The sequence below is a fragment of the Diadema antillarum genome, unplaced genomic scaffold, assembly GCF_040938485.1.
Source record: "Diadema antillarum isolate AM-2024a unplaced genomic scaffold, OU_Dant_1.0 seq00000138_RagTag, whole genome shotgun sequence".
NCBI classification, from domain to species: Eukaryota; Metazoa; Echinodermata; class Echinoidea; order Diadematoida; family Diadematidae; genus Diadema; species Diadema antillarum.
In genome coordinates, this window is record NW_027271215.1 from 199,670 (window position 1) to 219,506 (window position 19,837).

The 19,837-nt window shown below is 37.9% G+C and overlaps 1 protein-coding gene across 1 annotated transcript in view; it reads right to left on the reverse strand.

The window, feature by feature from the left end:
- Positions 1-1,335: 1,335 nt before the first annotated feature.
- Positions 1,336-19,837, reverse strand: part of LOC139727647 (integrin beta-1-B-like) — a 31,663-nt gene continuing 13,161 nt past the window's right edge. Inside the window, exons 7-21 of the mRNA XM_071638627.1 lie at positions 18,799-18,889; positions 17,903-17,989; positions 17,063-17,146; positions 15,830-15,904; positions 14,225-14,338; positions 11,928-12,017; positions 10,791-10,987; positions 9,823-9,907; positions 8,588-8,721; positions 7,902-8,059; positions 7,047-7,174; positions 5,678-5,767; positions 4,515-4,650; positions 3,383-3,487; positions 1,336-2,338 (exon numbers count right to left, since the gene is read on the reverse strand). Of these exons, the coding sequence (XP_071494728.1) occupies positions 2,106-2,338; positions 3,383-3,487; positions 4,515-4,650; positions 5,678-5,767; positions 7,047-7,174; positions 7,902-8,059; positions 8,588-8,721; positions 9,823-9,907; positions 10,791-10,987; positions 11,928-12,017; positions 14,225-14,338; positions 15,830-15,904; positions 17,063-17,146; positions 17,903-17,989; positions 18,799-18,889 (1,807 nt within the window). The 3' untranslated portion in view covers positions 1,336-2,105. The remainder of the gene's footprint in view (positions 2,339-3,382; positions 3,488-4,514; positions 4,651-5,677; positions 5,768-7,046; positions 7,175-7,901; positions 8,060-8,587; positions 8,722-9,822; positions 9,908-10,790; positions 10,988-11,927; positions 12,018-14,224; positions 14,339-15,829; positions 15,905-17,062; positions 17,147-17,902; positions 17,990-18,798; positions 18,890-19,837) is intronic.

The following is a 19,837-nucleotide window of genomic DNA, read 5'->3' on the forward strand; positions in this document are numbered from 1 at the left end:
GTAGAAGTTCTGAAACAATGTAATTCTGACAGCTATGCTGACAGTAAAGACATGAGTGTACAAACACACTTCACACACACACACACACATGGACACAGAGTTCACTATCAAAGTCAAAATTATGTGTTACAGCCATATTAAAAAGTTATTCGCTAGCATAGCATATCCAGTAACCCCGTAACACATGTACAGTTATGTTTCTCCTCTTATTTTTCACAGTACTACAAATTCAGCATTTTTTTTTTTGCTTAGAAAACACAGCATTTCATTCATTTATCAAAATTGTACACATATATACATATTTGATACAATTGACTTTATAAGACAAACATCATGTAAACATTTACTTTTACTTAATAGAAATTAGGTGAATAATATGTCTTTCTTTTAAAAAAGATGAGGAAAAAGGAGTTGTTTCTAAGTGGTGATCGATGCAAAAGAATGAGCAAAAAAAAGAAAAAATCTGTGCAATTTAACACAAAAGACTCAAGTTCACATATTTACATTCATTCAGCAATACTTGTGATATTTTTTTTGACATTACCTTGATTAAAAATTTATTACATAGACAAAAAACAAAAAATAAAAATATACATACATATAATGTAACAGCACCATATTTGAAGGTACATAGTTGGAGCCGATTTCACGACTTCCAACCAGATTTAGATTTTACTTGTCTGCACAAAGTTATCTCTTTTAGTTTTTGTTTTAAAGAAGTGGTAATACGACGGCAAAACATGGCAAATTATTGCCAGATGTATTACCAGCCAAAAGGATCTCCTTTAACTTGTTCCAGTCATGATGAATTAGTACACCCACATACTGCTATTAAAGCTACCTTGTGAATGTACGTACTGAGATTATTATTCGTCAGTCAATATCATATAGGTTGGTCAAGTACAAGAAAATGATTGGATAAATATGATCATGTGACAGTGAATCATTATCTTATATATGATTAATATTGATAGCTGCAGAAATGGCTACCATGGAAATTGCAGTTGAAGATACACATGTACCACCAATCCTCAAGTACTAAACCCTATCTCAGCTAACTTCTGTTTTCTGGATTACACTAAATGTTCTACCAGTAAATCTCAGGGTTTGACATCCGTTCTGTGGTGGGTTAAAGCTAAAATATAGTTCTCAGAAAGGCTCAAAGTTCACCTTCTGCTTTGTTCACCATATTCCTGCATCATCAACATGAGGATTTTCAAATGAATACCACCACCTTTAAAGGGCAAATTAATCACAAGCTCCTTCAACTCATAAACCGTTAGAACAATCCTATGGTACTGACAGTTTTAAAGAGATGTTATCACATATCACTGTCATTCCTATGGATGGACTGCAAAATACCAAAATACTTTGAGAGTCTTTTTCAGTACAGAGACTTATCCTAAAATCACTTTTTATCAGTACTGATATGGTGCCAGATTCCTTGTATTCTTTCCATTTTGTGAAAACTAAAGCTGAACATTATTGCCATGATTTGGTTCACAAGGATACTTCAAATTCACTTCAGCTATCACTTTTGGCACCCGCTGTCTACAAAAAGGAGATTTCAGTCAATTTAGCGTAATCACGTGCACACAGCTGTAGCTTACAAGGTAAAATTTGGCTGACCGCTCCCCTCTAGCTGAGAGGGTACTGATAATGGAAACCAAAAGTACTGATTATGATCATAACGTTTCTTTGGCTATGTAACCTATGAAAATACCATCTTTCATCTATCACTCTATTCGGCTTCTTCGAGAAACCAAAATATAAATTATTCCCAACATAATACTTACGACAGTTAACATTTTAAAAAGAAGCTCAGCATATACAAACATGAGACCTATCAGCTCTGTAGTGAGAAGAGTTTTAGACTACGAGCACAATGAAGCCAAAATCAAATCAATTTGCGGCCGATTATGTTTCCTTCTGTACATTACCTAAAAAATCTGAAAAATGTTCCAGTAATGATGGCTCACTGAAAAAAGGGAGATGTTACAAAAGTTCTGCATATACAGACAAGAGAGAGAAAGAGACGAGTATTGATATCCCAGAAGCAAGTATTAAAGGTGAGCTTGGAAGACCCACGAAGTCTCGTGCCAAACTCAGTTCATCTTGTACGTGGGGTTCTGGAAGCGTGAGGTTGATGATTTGTAAATTGGATTCTCTCCTGCCTCCCAAGTCGGGTTGGCCCGCTCCTTCTCGAACTGCTGGAACTCCCGCCGGTCGTGGATGTACGTGAGGAGTCGCCATATGAGGAGCAGGGCTAGACCCACCAGGATGATGCCGATGATGATGCCCAGGATCACCCAGAGCATCCCGGCGGCGCTGGGGCAGACTGCGATGAGTAGCGACAGGTGGAAGGCAATGGTGGAAGGTGTGGCAAGTGGGCAGAATAGGTGTGCAGTAGAGGCAGACAGACAGACAGAAGGACAGAGAGACAGACAGACAAGATGGACAGAAACAGAGAGAGAAGGAAAAAAAGAGACAATTCAAGTAATGCTTGAGAAGTTTCAACAGAAAACATATTTCACTGATTTCAACAGGTTAGGTTGGAAATGACTCAAATACAGAAGCTAATGCCTGAGATATAATTATCCTACCAGGTATGAGCATGATAAGAAAAACAGTATATACTGTATACGCCATATATTTAGTGAGTCTAAATTTTTGCGAATTAGGAATTCCTGACAAGTTTGCAAGTGGATAAATTCGCGATCATGGAGTCCCGTACTGAACGGACAAGTGTACACGCGTATGTCACATTCACATCGGGATCAGAGTCAATATTTTGTGTGTCTTTAATTTTTTGAAATTAAAACAGCACCTGACTCGCGAAATTCATGAAAATAAAAACCTTGCAAAATATTCGGCGTATACAGTATATCACAGACAATTCTGGATACTATACTTGCTATGATTCAATACTCAAGATTATGAATTCATTCTGGAAAAGCAACAAAAGGAAGCTTGAGCAAGCAGTATGGAATGTTCCAATGTACTTTTTATTTTGAAATATGACTCTGGACTCAGAAATAACAATGCTATTATGATGATTCTGTGAGTTTTCGGCTTCTCGTTATGTATGTTTTTCTTTCTTTATGAACTTTTCAGGTCAGAGACACTATTTAATCAAAAGGTTTTGTGTGTCTTTTAATCAAATATTTACAACTACAAATATTGCCATGCAACTACTGTGCAACAGCACTTCAGCTCAACATTAAATAATTGAAGCTTCTGTTAAAGACAATCCTTTCCTAAGTTTAAATGGTGTTGATATAAAAAAGAGACAGAAGATCTTGACAAAGTTAATTGCCCATAATGAGGAAAGTTACAAAGATAAAACAAGCATTGCCAGTAAATCTAAAACAGTCATACTTACTGGGGTACTCTTGCACTTCAAGGTAGTATGTGCCATTAGGAAGAATTTCATAGGTGAATATGACTGTACATCCATTGTCATCTGTATACCTGCATTCTGTATGACCTGTAATTTGCAGATGGGGGGAAGAGAGAATGAGAATAAAATGCACCTAACTCTGGAATGTCTACTTTTAAATAATAATGAACTATGTCTTCACAACTCAAGTTAGGAATGAGCTTCACTGGGTCTCATCATTCTCATGATGCATTCCATATTTATCTGTATCTGTGAAACACTAAATAGAGCAAGTCACTGCTTAGAACACCTCTCCCAAGACAATTCAACATCATCTGGCAATAAGAACTGGCCAACAGAAATAAAATGAGATGTTTTCAAGAAAATTGACCATTTCTAGAGAATTTGGTGAACCACATACAAGGTCACATCATTATCCAATATGGTGCAAGTAAAATCATATCCCCTTGCTTTTTGCTGTTCCCTCTGTCCAGTAATGTTTCATTGTCTACCAGCGCATAGAAATGACATTTTATGTTATTCCATCCGAGAGCAAAGTATCAGATAGTTATAGGGGTGGCCAGTCTTGCCATGCAGTCTCAGCCCAGCTGAGCAATAGTGTACATCCCCTGGATAGGACCTGGTGTGGAGGTCCCATGCTTGACAGAAACAAAATTCATGTTCTTAACAAAGCTCAAGTCACTTCTTGCAAGGAGTGGGATACAAACCCAGTAAAGCGGCCAATCCCTCACACACCCCATAAAATGAGTGAACAATGCCGATCCCGTTTGTAGCTGTAGTTTGCAACATGCGACTAGCAGTAGTTAGCAAACACTGATTCAAGCATGTTGTGCCAGAAGAATAGAAGAAAGATAAAAGGAAGGGAGGAAAGAAGAGAGGGAAGAACAAACAAAGGAATGAGTGAATGAGTGAATGAATGAATGAATGAATGAATGAATGAATGAATGAATGAATGAATGAATGAATGAATGAATGAATGAATGAATGAATGAATGAATGAATGAATGAATGAATGAATGAATGAATGAATGAATGAATGAATGAATGAATGAATGAATGAATGAATGAATGAATGAATGAATGAATGAATGAATGAGCAGAAAGATACGCTTACCATCCGATCTCCTGAGCTCCTTCACAATATAAATAGGATGGGGGCATTTCTTGCACTGAGACTTGTTGTATGCTCCATTGTGGAAGGCCCTGCACTGGACGCATGGCTGGTTGATCTCACACTCTCCAGGACAATCCTGCGAATGCACCACAAACAATGCTTGACAGCATGACATGATATTTGCTAATGACAACAGTGGCATGAAATACTATAATTATGATGATGATATAATTTTGATTGTCATCAATACCATCATTAGTCCAACTCATCAAAATCAACTCCAAGATATTAAAAACATGACAGTTGGGAATTTACAGAGACACAGATTAAACTAGAAAAGCACTCTGAAAGCACAGACCTCCGCCAAGCAGCTACTTTCCATTGATGATCTTGCTCTTCCACAGAGATTCCACCCATATGCATGCGTGCTGAAAAAGTGTCTCATTTCCCAATATAGAAGCCTTTGTTACGTCATAAACCCTCAGCTGCGCAGCGCGCCTTGCCCTATCAGAAACTAGTGCACGCATGCAAACCTCAAAGTGCGCAGCTTGAACTCCCAAGTTCATTGACCCTTCCTGCCAAAATATCGAAAATCCCTCATAAAATCCATAAAAATTCCCGGATCATTACAAAAATTTAATTATCTGTTCCTTGTGTCATTCTCAACCTTTCCTGCAAGTTTCATCCAAATCCGTGCACAACTTTTTGAGTTATTTTGCACACGGACAAACAAACAAACAAGCTAACTAACTAACAAAAAACCAATGGTTACGAAAACATAACCTCCTCCCTTGGCGGAGGTAATTAGTTTACCATATTGCTAATCAAAAGATTGAGTTCAATCCTTGCAATGCAAACACTAATGGTTAAAAAAAACAAGAATGAAAGGTTTTCCTAATCCATTTGGGGAACATCTTCACAAACATAACACAAAATTGACTCTCAAAGAAGCTTGTAACCTCACCATGAGAAATCAGAAAAATCTCGTGTGTAAGAGGAATGCACCATGACCTGAGATTTGAAAGACAACTTTTTTTTCCACTGAGCGAGACGAATGCGCCATCAACTCCTGTAATCATTACTGGCAAGGACACTGCATGAGAGGTCATGATCAGTGGTACCTTTACGTCGCATTTCTCGAATGGGTCACTTAATTCACTTACTGGACAGATCTGGCAGGTTGCCCCTGAGTACTTATCGTCCGAACACTGACATTCTCCACAGACACATTCCCCGACTCCGTTGCAAATCTCCTGTGAAGTCGTGATGAAATCAAATCAGTGATGCAAAGGTGAACATTTCTTCTGTGTATCTGTTTTTATGTATCTAGCACAGCAGATCTTGGGTGTAAATTCATTTGCAAATCACCTACAAATCAGTACTCTTGACAATATAGAGCTGAAATAATGTACCATGGTATTCCCTCACTTTTCATTTATTGTATCTAACACTCACCCACTTCTCAGTAGTATTTTCTTGTTTTACTTTAAAACTATTAATCATAATACCTCTTTTGTAAGAGAAAGATTATAGACCAAATGTGTCATAGAATAAATGGATTGTACGCCTTCTTCCAACAATTTCCTTTGCTCTGGGCAAAAGCAACATGCGACCATGATAAGTAGTACATCAAGGAATATTGGCCAGTTCTGCTTACTTCCTGGATATTACCTATCTAATTTCCTGAATCAGTTTAATAGAACCAGGAGGTTTACTGCTTAGTTCAAGGAAAGCAGAGACAAAAATACATCAGGACATCTGATAAGCATATTTCCTTCACCAGATCCCCTAACTGACTCCACTGTAGGAGTGGCTACAGTATCCCCAAGAAACTTGATAGTCATACATGTATGTTTGCCTACAACCAACGGTATAGTCACAAATGGGATCATCTCGTCAGCTGATATACATTTGTGATTGCAAAAAATATCATTCTTCACTGAAATGTGTGGAACTTTTAACTATTCATGTCTGATTCTGATGAAACTTCTCCCATTTTGTTCATGTGATTTATCTGTTTATCGAAGTAAATCTGAACATTGTGTGGAATTACTGTAGCACCAGAAACATTCATGCAATATGAAACTTTTGTACATTGTTGCAGGCAATGAAGTACATCCACAGTATTGCAGTGACATTCAATGCATAGTATAAACAGAAACTTCTGCATTTTTTTAATCTATTTATTTTTTTATTATTTTTTTGTGAATCTTGGCTCCTTGCAAAATTTGCAATAGTTTCATGCACTTAAAAATGTTTGGTTTTACAGTAGACTTGATTTCTCTCAACAGAGACACCAGAGCACAAGAACTAAAAGTGACATTGGTGCCAAACTGAAATGCAGAATAGATATGCCTGCTTCGAGATTTCTGATGGTTTGTTGCCAGTAGGCCTATACATGACGAATATGTCTTTTAAATCTAGTCGAGTTTGACAACAAAGTGGGCTAAAAGAATATGAAATATGTGGTTTGTGGGAATTCCTGGGTTAATTATTTAATTATTCAATTAAAGAAGGACGCTGTTAGCTTACCCCATTGGGAGCTCTGCAGGTGTCATTGGATATAGGGCACTCACAGGCCAGGCCTTCATAACCCTCTAAACAATCACAGTAGTTCTTGCCTGTATCAAGATCACACTTGCACACTCCCCTGTCTGGTCCTTTAGAATAAATCAATAAATACACAACAACTGCATTAAAAAAACAACAACAAAAAGATCAGCACAGAACATCAAACCCACTTCTTGAAAAAGGCTGTTCCTCAAATACAGCATGTACAACTGAACTTAATGTTCTTGGTCTCAAAAGGGCTAAAAAGCATACTTCACTAAAACTTAATAACAGAAAATGCATAAATGTACCAGGGATACAAATGAAAGCATGATTAAAAACATGATCAAAAGCATAAAGACAATACCCAACAAAAAATTCCTACACACTCACATTTTAAATTCTCCAGAGGCTACAATTGTATTAAGCTTTTTGATTATGTAAACTCTACTCAGAATGAATCACAGTAAATAAACAAATAAAGATGGTCACGAGGAAAACTAACATTTTTCCAGTTACAGCTAGAAAAGCAGTCAAGTGTAAAGGATATATGACATGCAAAAATTATGGTAACATGTTTGGTTTTTCTTTGTTCTTTGAAGTACTGAATACTTAAAAGGGCTGACAGGGGGTAGTTACTAAAGTTTCAGTAGGCCCTACCTGAACTAATGCCTTCTCTTTTTTTGGTGTGTTTTTTCAGGAAAAATTAAAATATCATTATAAATTGTAGTTTCCTCTGCCTTGATGTCTACATCTTTTATAAGGGTGATGTGATAATGGGTCACATATAAAAACGAGGACCATAACTCTTACCATCATGGTGACTAATAAACTTACCCCCACATATTTTTCCATTATAACTCCGGCATCGATAGTTGTCGCAGTGACAGTATGCCCCGAATATCGATTCCGTGGGATTGTCCCTGCTATCACATTCGCACTGGCCGCACACACACGTCCCGCGGCCGGAGCACTCCTCGGACGAGGAATTGGTACTGTAAACAGACGATGGGGGAAAGCAATCATTTCATTTGTCACCTTCAAATCACTAAAGCAGCAGGAGATTTTTTGAGCTAACAATGAACAGTAAACTATGACAGCACAAAACCAAAAAGATACATTGGGTGGTAGAAGGCTTAATAGTGCACCACGTACTGTATAAGCTGTTATTTTTGTGAGAATTTCATTTTCGCGAATTTCGCGAATCACAGCTGGACCGTGAATTTAACAGCACACGAAAATATCACCATGTGCTATAGTGCGCTTATGAAGGCCTCCATGTCAATTCGCAAAAACAACATCTCACGAAAATGTCTGTGACCTCCTCATTCGCGAAAATATCTGTACGCAATAATAACAGCGTATACAGTATGCTTTCTTGGGTACATATGTAGCCCTGAAAAGGGCCTACAAACTCTCCACATTTCGGTGTTAAAGCATGTTCTTGCCATTTTCTAGAGAACAAGAAAATTGAAAACGGCAATTTTTCAACATAACTATGCATTCCTTTTAGGTGTACTCACAAGACACAGCTGGGATCCAGGCCCTCCGCCTCGGCCCTATCACATTCACAGTTCCTCCCGGACCGGCCCTGGTCACAGACACACGCTCCACAGACGTATGTCCCAAAGTTACTGCAGTACTCAGGGCCCCGCGCCTAGGATATGAGGAAATACACACACGCTCGTTTCTGAGCCACTGATGGATACACCAAGACAGATACAAGCTTTGTCAACACGAAGGAAAAAAAATGAACACTGAATGTGTTCTTCCGTTTCAAGGGCTCTCTCTCCAGGAATATGTGTTCATATTATTTTGTATCAATCCATAATTATCTACACTTGTATCATGTTATTATATTTATAGGCACTTATCATTCAACCAAGTGTCAAGCAATTGACTTGCTGCTGAACTAAATATTGGTTGTCTTAATTTTATTTCATGAATTCAGTTTCATGTACACATACTGTAAAACATGATATATTCGCGGCATGAATTTTTCGCGAATTGGAGCCGACGGCCTTTTTTGCGGCATGAAATTTTCGCGAATTGCCACTGGCATTCAATGCATATCAAGAGTAGAAAAGAACTTTCGCGTGCATTTTAATTTCGCGAATCTTGGCGCTCGCGAAATTCGCGAAATTAAAATGCACGCGAAAATTCCTCGTTTCACAGTAATCTTATACACCTTGTCTTTTCCACTTTATTATGTAAAGGATTATCAAATCATATACATGTACACACACATGCAAAATCAAAGATGAAATGCAGACAGAACTTAAAGAGTCCCTTGCCAAACAACATTCAATTTAATTCATAACATCCTCTTCTTAATTCTATAACTTCTCACGGGGAAACAAAATATAATACCTGTACAAATTAAGACATGAGAAGTTCCTCTGGAGTCTAGAGAAGCATTCTGGTGAATTAAATATGCCAGGTATTATCTTCTGATCAGGGGTTTACTGTGGACTAAAATGGGTGTCCTAAGTGGTAGCATGACATTTGCGCCTGCAACAATTGCTCCGGACTTATCTTCTCCATGTACATAGGGTTAGGGTTGTGATAGGGTTTTAGGTTTAGTTTGATGTGAGGCTTAGGATTTTTTACGGTTAGGGTCATGTTTGTGGGTAGAATTTTTAAGTTTGGCTTTAATAGCGGGCAGATATTTAATGGGAGCAATTGTTGCAGGAGCAAATGTCATGGAACCGTCTTAACTACACAAATGGACTTGATTTTAAAAGTCAAGATGTCTTACCGTTTCATTGGCACAGTCACAACTGCAGATGGGTCTTACCCTCACGGTGAGCTGTTCTCCCAGTGACGGTGGTTCAATTTTGAAGCTACAGACAAATGTCAATTATTAAAGCCATAGTAATTATGAAGATGAACATGGCAACATTCAATATCAATATGAAACACTACAGGCTTAATAGACAAAACTGCTCCACAAAATCGATCTATAGGATAGAGAAAAACCAAACTAACCTATATACATGTATTAAGCTATACTACATAGTCAAGTTGATAATATAGTAGGGATCAAATACAATATAACCGCAAATGAAAGAAAGAAACAGCATATTGCAGACATATGAAGTCAAATACAACAATGCACATCTAGGGTCAAATACAGGCATTACATTCTAACCTATATCCAAACTTACCTGAGTGATCATAATGATCAGTTAACATCTACTGTAAAACGAGGAATTTTCACGTGCATTTTAATTTCGCGAATTTCGCGAGCGCCAAAATTCGCGAAATTAAAATGCACGCGAAAGTTTTTATCTACACTACATGCATTGAACACCAGTGGTAATTCGCGAAAATTTCATGCCACGAAAAGGGCTGTCGGCTCCAATTCGCGAAAATTTTATGCCGCGAATATATCCTGTTTTACAGTATAATCAAAAACATACATACAAATAAATGCAGCATTGAGATATAGTTCGTTCATCATGTGTTTATTCCCAAAGTTATTGCATCAAACTGGTTTAAAGTGCATGAACTAACTGGAGAACATCCTTATGCTAACACCAGCCCCATAAAATCTAAAGTAATGTCAGGCTGCACAGTCTCAAAGTTTGCTAGCATCGCAAGGAACACACAAACTAATGTCAATCCCTAACCCCCACAGCCACATCACAATTAAGACAACATAGTACAACAGAATTTTCGATCACAACGTAAAATATTGCGTCAACATAAAAAAACCCAACTTACATAAACTCATCTTTTTCAGAGGTACAGGCCTCTTCGTTCATGGTGACGTCCACCATGAAGGTGACGTTGTCCCCCAGCTTGAGGCCAGAGCACTCGCTGACCCCCTTGTAGACACCCCCATCCACACACATCGCTGTGTACTCCAGGTCGAAAACCGACGTCGAATTATCCTCCACCTTTACTGCTGACGTGATATTCTGAATGTAAAAAAGTATGGTTGCCAATTTGTTTCAGAAATCTTTCAGTTCATATTGGATGGCAATGAATGGGTTACCACGGAATGTTGCACCAGTTATATAATGTTGCACAAAGCGAAAATGAGCACAATTTTTCCTGGTATTCCATGAAATAAAGGAAATCCAAAATAATCATTATCTGATATGCGTAATTATTATCTGAAGAAAGCATAAGCTGCAAAAATCAGTTGTGGGAATTTGAAGCAGAATCTGCACTACATTGGACATGCATTTGTTGCAAGAGTTTGTACACTTAGCAAGCATTTCCACAACAGATGAGACAAGATTCCGTGTATTATTGCACAGCCACTTTACTGCACTAGCCTATGGAGAATTTGGTGTTACACTAAATATGGTTTGGTATTGCAAATGCAAGACAGCGGCAAAAAATTTTGTATATACCTAGGATGATAGGTACCTCATATTTGTAATGCCAAGTCACAACTCTTCCCCCATAGTATAACTGAGTAATTTGAAGACAGCCTCATGTCATGCATTCACAGCAACATGATACTGTACTGTCTTAATTCACATGTACATCAAATGAAAGGAAATTTTCCTATATGGAACTGAAATAACAATAAATATATAAAAAATTACGAATTCTGTAGGAACAAAAATGACCCTTCACCTTTTATTTTTTCATAAACTTAGGCACTGTACATTTAACTACAAAACAGTAACACTTTTATATAAAAGATGTTAATTTTATTTCTTGAATTGAATGTGAAAGCATCCTACAAACTGCATAAGAGACCAAAATTTAAACACCTACATTTCATACTTTTGAAACTAGCATCAATGCATGCAGAATATTTTCTCATATTTATGTAATTTATCATGTACAATTCATGATAAAGGAAAAAAAACCTGTGCTTCCTCTCGCAATACTACAACTTACCCGGTAAATGTCTTTAACCAGCTTAACAATGTTTGATGAATCTGCTGACAGTCTCGCTGTAACAGCCTCACTGAAATACTGAGGAAGATCCTGTACAAAAACAAAGACATACCAAAAATAGAAAATAACTAGAAATGTCGCTATGGCGACTGATGCCTCCGCCATAATGCATGATTCTCCCAATAGGTGTATATAGTACAATGTCTTCACAATGTGTGATGACAGTTTCACATAACTGGCAAAATGCTGAAATGACAGGTTTGTCAGAAATATCTTGAATTTTCACTTTCCTTGAACTGGGTTTGTTATAATTGTCTAAGAGTGCAGGTACACGTATATTGGGGAATTGAGGATTTTTACTTGACTTCTGACCAACCCTTTTGTAAGTTTATGCATTGAGTAATTTTCAAGGTATGAAGAAAGAGTGTAATTACAGTACAAAATAGATTTTTTTTTTTTGCATTCAAACCTGGCCTTTGACCCTTAACCTTTGACCTTCCGGCTGGAAATTTCCCAGAGAATCTCCGTTAGGTAATACATGTATATATTAAGTTTTAAAACTAATAATGCAAGCATTGCATACATTAGTATATGAGGAAAATAATAAAATTTTGAGGAGTTGACCTTGACCTTTGACCCCCGACTATTGACCCATGACCCCTAAATTCCCTAGATAATCCCTGCCAGTCAGTACATGCGTATACCAAGTTCCATGAAGATACATTGAATCATTAGCGAGAAAAGTGATAACATTTTCACCTAACCTTTGACCTTTTGACCTTTTGAACTTTTGATGTTTACTCTAAGTTCCAAGAAAATATATTTGGGCATTGCATAGATATAGGGGAAATAACATTTTTAGCATTTGACCTTGACCTTTTGACCTTTGATCTCATACCAATGTCACAAAAATCTACTCAACTAATTGCCCCATCATACATCATCCTTGGACCAAGTTTGGTGAAAGCTGCTTCATCCAGTTTTGAGTTATCACGTAAACAGATAAATTTTAGGATTTGACCTTGATCTTTGACCTTTGACCTCTGTCTGATTTCACTAAAAAACTAATCAAGTAATTGTCCCATCATACATCATCCTCAGACAAAGTTTGGTGAAATTTGCTCGACCCAGTCTTGAGTTATCGCGTAAACGGATACAATTTCATGATTTGACCTTGACCTTTGACCTTTGGCCTTAGGCCGATTTCACCCAAAATCTAACCAAGTAATTGCCCTATCATACTTTATACATGGACCAAGTTTGGTAAAATTCCAGTCAATATTACTCAAGTTATCGCGTAAACGAATGCGGACGGACGTACAGACGTACGGACGTACAGACGTACGGACGTACGAACGGACGGACAACCCGAAAACATAATGCCTCCGGCACCACTTCGTGGTGGCATAAAAATGTTTATAAATATCACAGTGTGTTCTAAGGAGATATCTTGAGTACAAATTACCCCATTGAGGACGGACTGATTTTGTTACAACACACATTTCCCTTACACACTTGTCCGAGTATACTCGGGACTCGTCCTCAACATTACGGCGAAGCCGAGTCCCATTTAGACGATTATTTTTGCTCCAAATGTTCATACAAAAAGGGAGTGTGAAACATCATTGCAGTATTCTGAGGGCTGGAGAGGTACAGTTTTGGTAGAGAAACAATATTTTTCACACCTTTCCAACAATAGACATGCATAGGAACACAATTTTTTTGGGGAAAATGTATTTTCCATGAAACCTGCAGTATTTTTGAAAAAAAAAAAAAAACTCTCTGTACAACATACAGTGTACCACAAAAAAAGAGTAACAGTTGGCAACTCTGTGCAAATATCAATGTCCCCTAGATGCTGAAAAAAACTACAACACGAGGTAGATATCAGAGTTTGGCTGTTTGAATGTCATCTTTATTAATCAACCAAAAAATACCTCTGACATGAAGTGGTGGAAAAACATGGCTGCCAACATTCCCTTAACCCGTTGAGGACAGGTCCTGAGTATACTCAGGCAATTGTCTATGGGAAATGTGTGTTGCAGAAAAATCAAACCGTTCTCAATGGGTTAATCAAAATATAAAGAGAGATTTAGAGAGTAGTAACCAGGAACATACTAATATGTCATATGCATCTCAACGGACAAATATGATTCCTAAATCACGCAGGTTTTTTATATTCTCCAGTCATGATGATGATGACAATTAAAGAATAAAAACAAAAGCAACCATGCGAAAAGGATAGCAGCAACAATCGGCGAAACATTCTCCAAGTGGCAGCTAGGGGGCAATCTCACCTCATAGAATACGTATGGATCTTGCTTGGTAGGACCAGCCTTTCCAATGGCAAAAATGGGTAAGATGCTCCTTTCCTGCATCGCAGCGCTGAGTCGACTGATGGATGGATAATCCTGGGAGAGGAAATGGGGGGGGGGGGGGGAAAGAACAGTTTTACAGGTCACTACTATGGGATACCAAAGCATAACTGGTAGATGTGTTTGCACTGCCCTTTATATACTGATATGCAAGAATGTCAGATCTTTCAGTTGTGAATTTAAACAGCCTTAATGCTGTGAAATTATGGCTTGCCTCAAGGATAGGAAATCTTCTTTGCCTTTCCCTAATTCAGAGATGCCAACCTTGTATACAGCATTGTAGTTTTCTGAGGGCTGTAGAGGCATGTAATTTTTGTTGGAAAAACAGCATTTTTACCTTTCCTGCAACAGACGTGTAGTCATACAATTTGAGAAAAGAATATCTTGAATGAAACCTCCAGCATTTTGTCAAAATAACAGTTGGCATCTCTGCTAATCTATCTTGTGTAATGGACTGAGAAGGCTTATTTGTGTGAAACATCGCCTGACCTCACAGGCAGAAAAATTACAAAAATGTACACAAGTGGGACTACACAAAAATCGATTGGCTATGCTAGTATACATTTTTTTTTTCTGTTGAACATCTCTTACAGCTCATCCAAGAGCGAAGAAAAATATTTCAAGTCTCCTTCTGCATACTGCATCCACCATGATGTCCTAAAGTCACACTTTGTTGTACTATAGCTCATCCCAACAGTTGAGGAATACAAGCTCTGTGATGAGCACACCACGCTTTTGGGATGACTTACTGAGAATTCCCTTGTTTGAGGAATACAAGCTCTGTGATGAGCACACCACACATTTGTTGGGGCTAATGTCACACTATTGTATAGGCAGGTATCCTATTACCGAACAGTATCCTATTACCGAACGCGTACATTTTCAATGGAAACCTGTTAAACAACTCGTATACGCGCGCATCCATTGCACTACGCACGCGCTGTTGCTCACAAAGGAGGCCGGTGCAGAAAATTGCTAAACTGCAGCAAAAAACGTTAAGTATGCAGTACAAATTTTAGTAATAATCGCTGAAATGTTGATGTTTGTTATTCTGTGTTAATAACATTGACCGAAAATGCAATGCCTAAATTTCCCCATACTGAGGGGGCATATTCGGTAAATACAATACGATTTGCGTCGGTAAAAAGACACGGTTTTTGTGGAATGGTTATTTGAAATACTGATTTTGTTAAGTGCGTGGCTTAGTTTTCAAATAATACTGTTACAGCCAAATTTATCAGAATTTTAACTATCTTCTAGGAGATCTTTAGCTAAATTGAAGCATAATGTTGCGCGTCTGGAGAAATTAAATAAAAATCGTTCGGTAATAGGATACACCTCCATATGTGCAGCAACTACTGACAGCAAAACTGGCTCCTCACAGCTCATCACTTTTTCTTTCTCTCTATCACACCCCACACACAGGAGCTCTGAATTCAGCACAGTGCTGCTTCTGTTTAACGAAAACTTGATATTCTACACAGCAAGAGAAATTTGTCTATCCAAGTCATTCTCTTTTCCCCTCACCTGTTCGTCAGCCATGGTGTACATACCATCACGCATGTGACACTTTCCATCATTGGGTGTGACAATACCACCGAGCTGAGGGGATAGAAACATGAGATAATAAAAGAAAGCATGAATAGGGAGGACACATTCTTGGAATTAAAACAGTAAAAAATGTCAAAAGTTGCCACCCAAGGGAAACAAAAAGAATGGCCATTGTAGACAGGTGGCCACTGTAGGCAGGTTCTCCAACATTTTGCATGTATCACTTTAATAAACTAGAAAAGCGCTCTGAGAGCACAGACCTCCGCCAAACATGCAGCTCATTTCCACCACTGATCTTGTTCTTCCATAAAGATATCAGTGATTTCCACCCATACGTACTTGTAGCATTGTGTGCTGAAAGCCGCCCAATTTCCCAATATAGAAGCCTTTGTTACGTCATAAACCCTCAGCTGCACCGCGCCTCGCCCTAGCAGAAACTAGAGCACACACTTTAGTGCGCGCATGCAAACCTCAAATACGCGCAGCGTGAACTCCCAAGTTCATTGACCCTACGTGCCAAAATATAAAAAATCCTTCATAAATTCCCCAAAAATTCTCGGATCACCACCTATCCGTTAACTACTTTTTGAGTTATTTTGCACAAGGACAAACGAACTAACTAACTAACTAACTAACAAACCAACGGTAACGAAAACATAACCTCCCCCCTTGGCGGAGGTAACAAGCACATTAATACGCAGGAATGGCAGTGGCTATCACTGTAACTGCATGACTGGCACAACTGCAAAGCAGAAGAAAACACTGAATTTTCAACTCGCCTGGCAGCCCTATTTCTACAGGTGTTTAATACAGCAACTCAGAAAAAATCATTAGAAACTTCTTTCAACTCATGTCAATGAATGATTTCCACTTGCAATATTCTTACAAATATGAATCTCAGATTAACAAGACTGGGATATGCCAAAGTATAGAAAAAATGTAAAAAGAAGACAAACATGAAAGAAATAATTCAGAGGGGTGAAGGTTCAGGCGCGTGTTTCTCAAATTTGTCTCTCTCTACAAATTAAATTTGTTAAGATCTCAGTAGCAGTAGATGACAGGTTCGAGTCCCACTGGTTCCTTTTTTCTAACACGTTTGTTAATTCACAGATCAGCAGTTGCGATCTTAACAAATCTAATTTTTTGAGGGAGACAAAGTGAAGAAACTCACACCTGAAGAAGACAAACAGTTTGTAACAGGCGACTCACCTTTCCATCTCCAGCTATGTGGAAACTGGCATCTGTGGTGTAGAGCAGTAAATGCCTGGCTCGATCCCGCCAGCCGATTTCTTGCTGTTGGTGAGAGGTCCAGATGCAGATAGAGAGAAATTAGTGTAGAGAGAAATTAGTGTAGAGGGAAAAAGTACTTGAAGGCACTTCAGAGAAAAGGGTATGACTTTCAATGGTCAAAAGAAATACAATATGGACTGGGAAAGTCATTGGTATATTTCTCACAAATACATGTGTCTGTTTGTGTTTTATTGTAAAGCGAAAGAGGGGAATTTTCTAATTGACACACAATGCATAGTCACATGTCACTTAATACACATACTTACTTTCATATTCTTTCCTAAAATCCTGCTCCTAGCGTATCATAAAAAGAAAATACACCATCAATAACTTTTGTCATTTAAGTTCAAAACAAGTCACGTAATCGTTATCATAATTTGAAGTCACAGAAACCTTTTTTGTGTGTTCTTGGTGCGCATTCAGTTTTATCAGAACTTTTCCTGTTTATTGCCAATTTCTAAGAATGGAGGGGGAAAATGTGTATAATTGGAGGCCTTTGTCGAACATTGTTTCTTTCAACAGCAAACTTCAAGACTGATTCTTAGACTGTAAATGAATTTTAGAAGATGTTATAAGTTCCAGCTTCTCTCTGACATTGGAACATTTTTCTTTTCAATTTGTAAAGATCTAATAAATTTACCCTCTTCTATCTAGTCTTTCTCCGAAATAAAATAAGCAAGAGGTGCCAATTAAATGATCAAATGGTGATAATTTTAGAAGCACAATTTCCAGGACTTGATATCTTGGAATCAGACTTACTGTGCATACTGTTGCCTGCATCATTGCATCCATACCACCCTCTGGGCTGTCTAGATTTCCTGAGCTGTTCACTTTGGACACTTCCTCCTGTCAGGGTTAGAAGATGATCAAACATTTCAGAAGAATGCATCACAAGTTTAACATCTAACATGCTCCTCTCTAATTATACTTTGCTCATTTTAACTTGATCTCATACAAACGACTCTTTCGTGTCAGTCTACCAGGCTTTGTACAGAAATGGAAATCATCTCTCACTTTCATTTTTCTTTTATTGTGGGTCATTAAAACAGGAATGATTTATCAAGGCATTGAAAGTCTACTTACAACTGTACAAAAATAGATCACCATGATCTCTAGTATGTCATCTCAAGCATCATTTTACAAGCATTTTGTCCAACTGAATGTCCTGCCTTGCTTTCACCACTGGTTTTGGTAAAAATCAGCAGTATGCTTCAATCTAACAAAACTGCAGTTTGTCTAATCTTGTAGGGCCTACTGGGCCTTTGATCAGTTCATTTGGTATATTTCTAATTTTCATACAATAAACTGTGCTGAACTATGCACAATATGTGGGTTAATGCAATTCCTACATCATGTGATTTACAACCATTCACTCAGTAGCAGCATTGTGCTGTTACTTCTTCAGTTTTTTCTATTTCCATGATGATTTTCCAAAATCTAATTTGTCTAAATTGAATGCTGATTCAACCAAGGAGATATCTGCTGCCAAAACTATTTTGAACTTAGTTATCAAGAATTATTATGGTTGTTGTTGTTTGTTTTTGTTTTTTGGAGAAATTGCTATCAAAATTAAGTGATGTTCTGTATACTTGGGTGATATCCCATAACTGGACTAGCATACTTTGCTTTTGTCCCAGTATTTTGGGATGACTTACTGAGAATTCCCTTGTTTCCAGAGTGAGAGGAAGAAAGTTGTGGAAGGAGAAGGCGGGTCCACACTCCTTGTTGAGACAAGGGTTCTTCACCCTGAAATCGACCACAAAATGTTGCAGATTATGTCACAAAAAACCATTAAATGGCGTCAGCATGAAAAAAAGTGGACCCATTTCCACAAAAACCTCATATTCTTTCATATATCTCCCCACCTCTCCCCCCCCCCCCAACACACACACACATACACTCACACCTTTAAAAGGAATCTGTACTGATATTTTCTTTTCAAATATGTTATTCTTCCAAGTCTCATAGACCAAGCTGCACAAATAAGAACAGAACTTCATACCAATATAGTCAATAATTTCACCTTCAAAATGAGCCTTTTTAGGTGCAATTTATGCTAATGAGCTGATGAGCCTCAATGCCGTGACATCAAAGCAGCACCAATAGATCTGAAGGACTCGGAATCAGAGCCCTGGATGTTTTATCTAGTGGGTGCTGGGCCAAATGTGCGGCTAAAGTGGATTGGCAAGCCAAAACTGTGATTACTGCCATTGGCACTGCCATTTTTGTAGTTTCTTCCTGCTGAAAATGCAGTTGGGTAGGTGCAAAATAGTATGGGATAGGATCATTTTGCTTTCTTATAGTTGCCTCTCCTCAATGCCAACCAATTAAGGGAAGTATCAGATCTCTCTTTGTACCATTGATTGTTTCTTTTTAAAGAGAACTTTGACTTAAACAAGACTTTCAGATATTCACTTACTAAAAAAAATGTACAAGAATAAAAGAAATTGGTGAGTGCTGTCATAATGAATAAATTGATGCAAAAAAAAAAAAGTGATTGCAATGTACAAAAGTTCCTGAAAAGAGCATTGCATGGATATTTCTATTAGTACATTTCTCAGAAACACTTATTACTTTGTCTGTGATAAAGAGCAAAAGATGGCCAATGGGGACAAGACAGAGTTACATAATGAAAAGGAGAACATCATTTTAAATACATGAATCTAATAACGATCAACATTTCTACTACATTTG